Genomic DNA, 8,692 nt, shown 5'->3' on the forward strand with positions numbered 1-8,692 from the left:
CAGAAAAGTCAGGATACGCCAACACGGGGGCTGTTGTCAGTGACCGTTTCAGAGAGGTGAATGCCGCATCACAACTCTTTGTCCACATAAAGCTGGCATTCTTCCCTGATAGAGCAGTCAGGGGTGCAGAGCGCTGAGCAAAGCCACGGATGAACCGACGGTAGTACCCAGCGTAACCCAGAAACACACGTACATCTCTCACTGACTTCGGTACAGCCCACTGCTCGATAGCTTCAACTTTGGCCGGATCCGGAGCCAATCCGTCAGCCGAAACCTGATGACCGAGGAAGAGCACTTTTCGTTGGAAAAACGAACATTTCTTCAAGTTGAACATCAGTCCAGCAGCACGAACGCGGTCAAACACCGACTTGAGGATCTGGAGCTGTCCAGTCAAGGTAGAACTGGCATTCAGCACATCGTCGAAGAAAACGCGACAGAATGGCTGGGTCGGCACATTGCATAAGCCATGAAGCACCGCTTCCATCACACGCTGGAAAGTTGCCGGACCATTTCGACATCCCATTGGCATCACGGAGAACTCGAACAAACCCAACGGTGTGGTAAAGGCAGTCTTGGCCTTATCTTCCTCGTCCATAGCGATCTGCCAATAACCTGAAGCTAAATCCAGGCAAGTGAACCAGGAACAGCCGGAGAGTGAGTCTAGCATGTCATCAACTCGTGGGATGGGGTACGCATCTGGCTCCGTAACACTGTTCAACTTGCGGTAGTCGATACACAATCGAAGAGATCCGTCCTTCTTTGGAACGAGAACTATGGGTGACGCCCAGGGACTAATAGACTCTGTGATTATACCACGGGCCAACAGATCATCCAGCAAAGCTTGTAAAGCCTGCCGGCGGTGGTAGGGTACACGACGCGTAGGCTGCTTAACTGGCTTTGTCTCACCAGTACTAATACGATGTGGGAAAACATCACAATGACCAAAATCACCCTCCTGCAAGATAAACAAGTCATGATTCTCCCGGAGAATCTCTGTAAGTGTGCTCTTCTCAGGTACTGACAGATGACTCTGAGAGTCAGCATACGTACGGATTATCTCGGCACGTTCAGGGGATAGCACAAACGGTTGCATATCCGCAACAGATGAATCAGCAGGATCATCATCCTCTCCAATCAAGTTATCGGGTACAGGAGATAATTCTGCAATATCAACATCTGTAGCAATTTGTACTGGGTAGTCAGAGTGATTCTCCAACACAACTACCGCACCGGACCTGCCAGGTCCAACCGTAACCACACTGGGGGTCACAGACACATCTGGAAACTTTAACAAGAATGAGTCCAGTGGAACAGCAACACAATCCACAGTGACAGATGCCTCTTGCACCGACTTGCACGGGACCAGCACGACATGGCCGGCAGGCAGAGTTAATTTACTACAAACAGTGACACGGGAATAGTACGTGCCCGGGTCTTCCTCAGAATTACTATCATTACTCCAAGAGTCAGATAGCGGTTTAGCGTCCGCCGCAACAACCGGACTGGGCTCTGATGGACCAACACTAGTAGCTTTCACGCCTAGCAGGGCTGACAGATCATTAAAAGTTAGTGTGCCTTGAGCAATGTTCAATAATGCTCCATGGTCAAACAAGAAATCAGATCCCAATATCATATCACGGCGGATATCAGGAGACACTACAAATGTATGCAAGAATGAACGCTCTCCAATGCAGCATACAATATCCACAGCACCCAGAACCTGGAGTCCCTCACCATTAGCCGCACACAAACGGGGAGCAGCTTGCAAGGGCACATCACCATACGTGGACAAAAATGTTTGCTCATGCAACATAGAAACACAGGAACCAGAGTCAATTAACGCCGTTACACACTTGCCTTGAACATGGAGATCTAGCGTAGGGACTGACGATACAGCCTCGATACGTACTGCATCTGATGGCTCCTCGTGAACGACTGGGAGTTGTCCCACACCACCAGTCATACTCAGTTTCCCGAGCGCCAAGGGTTGTGTGGGCAATCTAGAGCAAAATGGCCAGGTTGTCCACAACCACAACAAATCGGTGGTTCCACCTGACCTCCACGACCATACGAATGTCCACGACCACTGCTACTACTATGAGGCTGATCAAATTCGAAACTTGCTCCTACAGGAACCTGTGTGCGTGGAGCAACAATTTCCAAACAGCTGAGTCTCTTTTCGAGGTCGGTCAACCTGCGATCAAGTTTCTCGAGCGCCTGAGCTAGTTGATCACGCACTCCGGTGTCATTAGACTGGTGCAACTCTGATGCACTGGCATGTTCGTCAGACGGTACCTTGAACGGACGAGGTCGAGGGGACCTGGTCTTCTTTCTGCCTTTGGACTTGCCCATCTCGATATCTCACTAGCAATGGCCCAATCTACAAACATTTGTAGTTCAAAAAAACTTTTGAAAATGTTACAAAAAAAATTGACCTACACAAAACATTCTGGTTACGTCACACGGTCGTACACGTGCACAGGACATGACGTCAACAGTGTACTTGCTAAGTATGCACGCACACTCATGTGCGCAAAATATTTTTGTGAAAATGTAGCCCTTTCTACACCAAACAAAACTGTTACTCATGCACGTACAGCGAACGATCAGTCAAGGAGTAAAGAATGGAAAACGAGACGAAGGCTAGAATGATCAATACTAGTAAATTAGAACTTAGTCTGTGGGCTGGTCTCCCGAGTAGCTGGAACTGGTCTCAGACTCTCTGGAACTTGTCGACTCTGCAACTTGTCTCTCCTGCGGAGGCGTCTTCCCAGCCGTGGACAAAACCGACGACTATTTTTCCGCTGCCACCATTGTAACTCGTGTACTCTCAGCACTCAAAGCACATACTTGTTGTTACGTAAGTAGTTATCAATATTCGTTCATTGTCTCACAAGGAGAAGAAGAAGACCAGGCAGTGCGAGTATGCGCACAGCCTATCCATGCATTCCTACGGTGTACTATTTATGTGTATACAAATTACGTGTAAAGTAGCCATGCTACAACTGCGTTGCAACTCCGAGTTTCACGCATGAGGCGATCATCCGACACTAGCTACTGGTAAATCTGGAATTTTTTGTAGTTTTTATTTCGAAGTAGTACTGGATAGATCCCCGTTTCTTTACAGTGCTTGGCACGAAAAGGAAACTCGGGCAACAGAGAAACCCTGCTTCAGACCGTCCAGACAGCTGTTCATACTCACCGTCCAGACAGCTGTTCATACTCACTGTCCAGACAGCTGTTCATACTCACTGTCCAGACAGCTGTTCATACTCACTGTCCAGACAGCTGTTCATCCTCACTGGCCCTGGTCTTACCTTGGACTTCCTCCACACTATGTCTGTGTGGGGTACTGACTGCAGAAGCAGCAGCAGCAACAGATGCAGCCGCCATGGGGGCACTGCGAGGCACTTCTGTAGGGTTGAATTCCATCGCCGAGAAGGGGTGAATTCCATCGTCATTACCTGCCGGCAACGACGGAGTCGTAATGTGAGGCCCACATTGTCCTGAACTAGCTATGTGCCTTGCCTCTCTAGACTGGTCACAGAGAACAACACAGCACAATGACAAAGCACAAGAAAGAGAACCCAGTCAGACCCCTAAAGAGAGAAAACCCAGAAAATAATTATAATATTACATGTATAAGAAAGTTCACACAGACACAACCGCGCGCCCGCACACACGCACACAAACGAACACAGACTTGCAAACACACAACACACAGACTCGCAAGCACACAACACAGAGACTCACAAACACACACACACACACACAGGCCAGGTCAACTCACATCCGGTTCCATACGTCCAAGTAAATCTTCAATCTCATTGTCGGATAGTATGGGGCATTCGTGCAGGCCTACACCGAGCGAATTCCGCTGCTGCTGCTGCCGCAGCTGCTCATGCTGATTTTGCTGTTGCTGGTGATGCTGCAACTGTTCCTGTTGTTGTTGTTGCTGCTGCTGCTGTTGTTGGCCAGCCAGAGATGACCGATCGTTTATCGGCAGTGAAACAACTGTCTCGATGGTAGCTACCATTCCAGTGTGTGACTTCGAGACGGCAGCATGCAACATGGAACCATTGTTGCAGCCGGGAGGCTGACTGTTGATGAAGGCTGTGTCCAATTCATCAGGCGGCTTGAAGTTGTCCTGGAGTAGTTTGGGCAAACAAAAAGACAAGACATGGACGTGGTCAGGAAACTCCTACACTGAAAGCTAACAAGTTCATAACAGCTTCAACTCGGTATAAACTCATTGCCAAACACATCGCAATTCCCAGCCAGCTCGGCCCAATTTCAGGGCTCACGGTTGGGATGCCAAAACTCGATTACGTGGGAGGACATCTTGAAATCTGATCACCATAGAAATGAGCTCGCGTGACTCGAGCTATGCACGCGGCAGTGCATGCCTACGCGGCGCGGAGCACAGCAAGGACTCGAGAGAGAGAGAGTTGCAGTGACCTGGTGACTGACAAGAAGAAGTAGAACTGAGGAAGACGGAGATCGGCTGGGGACTTGCGTTTCACTTTGGTTGCCGTTCACTGTCGTTGTTATTGCTTCTTTCCGAGCGAGTGTGTTGCGAGCAGTGCTGGCCTCGTAAGCCGAAGGCTTCAGACAGTTCGTTCGCACGCTGAGTCCTGCGATGAGAAGTCGCGAGTTCTGCCGCCGAGTCTTTGCTGAGAAAGAGATCGACATCTATGTCGTCCGCTGATGCACTGGCGCAGGTGAGGAGAGGTAGAGGACAAGAGCTCCTTGATGGAATGAAGCAAAAAGTCACACCGTGTTCTAGTTCGTTATCTCTGTTCTCAGAGCGTTTTGTAAATGCACTTACACGAGTGAAAGAGCCGTGCCACGCTGCTGTGAGAAGTGACGATGGAGAGTTGTGAATTATTTGATTTGCCACTCTCTTTCGTTGCAAGAGGACAAATCAAATGGCTTCGCCGTTGTACTGGTCATGTATTTTCGGTTCGCCATAGCTGCTGAAGCACACAGCAGTACTGCGCCGATGAGCGAGACAGCAAACGGTCAATAGTATTTCAAGAGTTTGTCAGTCACGGAAGAAGCATTGCAAAAAACGCCTTGCTGCTGCCTCGCTGGTGTAGTTTCCGCATCGTACAACGCATATGCACGGGCTTCCTTCCTTGTCGTCGCGCACGGGAGTTCGTGTGCGCCCCTGCCGACTTAGCTCACTTCAAAACAGTATAAGGTAGCACAATATTGGCCGATTTTGACAATCGATGGCTCAAAATCTTCAGGAGACACTAGGCTACAGTTTAACCGAAGCGATTTTTTCCTAGATGAAGGGATCGCTGTAGAGCATTCACGGACTTTGTGACCATATCTTTAGTTTCCCAGTGCCAAAATCAAAAATTCCTTCGGTTGAACCCCTAGTTCACATCTTGCCTGGTTCCACCCAAATTTTCAGTGTCGTACTGTCTACTCGTGCTACCTTATTCTATTTTGAAGAGGCATGTGTCGCACTGAAAATGCGCTGCGAGATGGCTAGAGTTTGTGTACAAGGGGTGGTCGAGCTGTGGTCGCGTGACAGTCGACCTGTCGTCGCGTGAGCTGGCCAGAAACAAAATGGCGCCCACGTATTTGTACACAACCGTGAGCCCTGAATTTGGGACACGGAAACAAGTCAGTATCTCATTCTGTACTTGTCGAGGAAGCTGTTATAAACGACCTTTGCAACAAGTGCGCAGTTGTTCTGGTCTTCAGAAAGCATGCATGATTTATTTCACTGCTTCAGCATCCTCAGCACCTCTGCCCATGGACACACACATGCACGTACGCAAACACACGCGCACGCATATAGACACACAGGAGCATACAAAGTACCTGACTGTTAGGAACTGGGTGAACAGAGATGCTTGTGTTTGATCCAGGCATTACAGCATGTGCTGGTTTAATCATATGGTTGGCCACTGGCACAGTACCGACATTGAAGCTGGATCCACCGCCTTGGTAAATACCGGATTGGGAGACCAACAGACGCCGGTCAATTTGATTCACATTAGGCAGGGCAGTGTCCGCATCGGACGCGCCACTCCCACTGCTTATGTTGTTGATGTTGTCGCTACTGCTGCTGCAAGAGAATGCAGCCGTGCTCACAGTATGGACTGTTTGTGGACCCTGAGTGCAGAATAGAGAGAGTACAGAATGCGACAGAAACAACACCACTGCTGCCTTGCTGGTAGCAAGGCGAAAACAAAACAGACGGACAGAGACACAGAGACACAGAGAGACAACAACGATCGCTCACATACGAACCTGATTATGGGTGGTGCGAGGATCGCTAGTGTTAGTGGTGGTATTGAAAGCCATTGAACCATTGCCATTGGTTTGAGCATATGGTTGAAATGGAGCTCCATTCACACCACCACCATTATTGCAAGATGCAGAGCCACCCAGTGGAAGAATTCCAGTTGGAGTGGTGTTGTTTGGTAATAGCCCCTACAAGGAATTGCATAGAATAATCACACGCAGAACACGGGACAATGTAGCCTTGAAGATGCGACCACTCACAATGCCCAGCCCCAATTGTCGTCCCCTAAAGAAATTAAAAGGCATTTGTGGAGATTAAAAAAACGTATGAAACTGTAGCTTCACGTGACTGCCAAAAATGATGCCAGGAACCTGTACGTCTCATGCAAGTGTCAATAGTTCGACAAGTTCCACTTCGGTGTTAGGCAGCTAAGCACCAGGCGGCTGGGGGTTGCTTTCGGTACTCAAACACCCCCTACACCACCCCCCCCCCCCCCCACACACACACACACGCCCCACAAAAAAAACATTCCGACATGGCTTTAACTGATGTACCCATGCTGCTGAACGTGCTATGCCTACACCGTGAATCAGGGCTGGCCGGGGTATCTCGAATGAGTGCTCCACACACCTGCATCTGAGTGGAGAGCGGCAAAAAAATTACCTGTGACAATGGGGACAGTGTTTCGCTGTCTGATGGTGCTGTTTGATGGTCCTGTCTGTTGGTGCTGTTTGATGGTGCTGTTTGTTGGTGCTGTTTGATGGTGCTGTCTGTTGGTGCTGTTTGATGGTGCTGTTTGTTGGTGCTGTTTGATGGTGCTGTCTGTTGGTGCTGTTTGATGGTCGCTCAGCGTGTGAAACTTCAAGTTACAGTACAGCAGTCTACCTAGCCTCTTGTATTTCCGTACCAAAATAATGTGGCAGCAACCCCTTTATACCAGAACCCACCCCAGGCCCTCGCATGCTAGTGTGGGAACTGACATCACGGGAGAGGGAGGAGGGGGGGATGGGGAGGGGGGGGAGGGGGGGAGGGGGGGGGGGGGAGGAGGTTGAAGCAGTGACCACTGAATGGATTGGCATTAATGAACAGGGGGTGGGAACAAGCAAGGCCAGTGGCAATTGGATTTACCGAAAAGTACAGCGAGAGCACCCCATCACCAGGTCCTTCCGTGGTCGGGGCACTTTGAAGCGGCTTACCTGCGGGCCAGAAGATTGCATTGACATCGGCTCCAGCTCAACGTCACCAGCAATGGTGGCAAGAGTAGCCATAGGTCCAGAAGAGTAGCCCTTGTCAGACGAATCCATGCCATCCTCCATTGCCGTTCCTACATTGTCCTGCCCAAATGCAGGGCCAATGCCTGGTAGAGTGTACTGCTGGCCAACGACGTTAAAGCCGTTAGAAGCAGTGCCGGTACAGGATGGAGGCAGCGCAGATGCAACCTGGACAAGACAAATACACGATAACAGCAGGAGCAAACTCGTTTAACGGCTGACATTGTTGCACGATGCGGTACAGTTATCAATTCAAAGTTTGGTCCCTTTCCATCGCCGCAATATGAAATACGGAAAGGAGAAAGGATCGGGAGATGATGGGGTGGGAGATGATGGGGGTGGGAGATGATGGGGTGGGAGATGATGGGGGTGGGAGATGATGGGGGTGGGAGATGGTGGGGGTGGGAGATGGTGGGGGTGGGAGATGGTGGGAGATGGTGGGGTGGGAGATGGTGGGGTGGGAGATGGTGGGGGTGGGAGATGAAAGGGGTGGGAGATGATAGGGGTGAGAGATGATGGGGGTGGGAGATGGTAGGGGTGGGAGATGATGAGGGTGGGAGATGATGGGGGTGGGAGATGATAGGGGTGGGAGATGGTGGGGGTGGGAGATGGTGGGGGTGGGAGATGAAAGGGGTGGGAGATGATAGGGGTGAGAGATGATGGGGGTGGGAGATGATAGGGGTAGGAGATGGTGGGGGTGGGAGATGGTGGGGGTGGGAGATGAAAGGGGTGGGAGATGATAGGGGTGAGAGATGATGGGGGTGGGAGATGATAGGGGTGGGAGATGGTGGGGGTGGGAGATGGTGGGGGTGGGAGATGAAAGGGGTGGTAGATGATAGGGGTGGGGGGGGGCTGCAGTGTGAAGAAATTCCTTGCTCTCCTACATAAGAGTGTAATATGAGTGAGATAGTTCACCTCACAACGTGCAGAACTGTGTAAAATCCGAATTCCCGGCCACATTCTAAACTTTACGACACCTGCAACAACCCCCTGCATGTTTCTAAACTGGTCTGACCATAGCCCCCTGTTGTCGGTTGCCATGGCCAGATGGCTTGTTATCTCATAGTCCCTGGCATGATGGGCACTCGAGGGTTGATGCTAGACTAGTTGATACATGTCAGAGTTGTCAAACAAATCGCTACCTGGCTTAGTTCAG

At 50.3% G+C, this 8,692-nt stretch overlaps 1 protein-coding gene across 1 annotated transcript in view; it reads right to left on the reverse strand.

Moving 5' to 3' along the window:
• Positions 1 to 8,686, reverse strand: part of LOC135820830 (uncharacterized) — a 58,123-nt gene extending 49,437 nt beyond the window's left edge. The window contains exons 1-6 of the mRNA XM_065333869.1: positions 8,679 to 8,686; positions 7,462 to 7,704; positions 6,271 to 6,453; positions 5,839 to 6,132; positions 3,791 to 4,147; positions 3,318 to 3,537 (exon numbers count right to left, since the gene is read on the reverse strand). Of these exons, the coding sequence (XP_065189941.1) occupies positions 3,318 to 3,537; positions 3,791 to 4,147; positions 5,839 to 6,132; positions 6,271 to 6,453; positions 7,462 to 7,581 (1,174 nt within the window). The 5' untranslated portion in view covers positions 7,582 to 7,704; positions 8,679 to 8,686. The remainder of the gene's footprint in view (positions 1 to 3,317; positions 3,538 to 3,790; positions 4,148 to 5,838; positions 6,133 to 6,270; positions 6,454 to 7,461; positions 7,705 to 8,678) is intronic.
• Between the last annotated feature and the right edge of the window lie 6 nt (positions 8,687 to 8,692).

This window comes from Sycon ciliatum, chromosome 7 (genome assembly GCF_964019385.1).
Source record: "Sycon ciliatum chromosome 7, ocSycCili1.1, whole genome shotgun sequence".
NCBI lineage: Eukaryota > Metazoa > Porifera > Calcarea > Leucosolenida > Sycettidae > Sycon > Sycon ciliatum.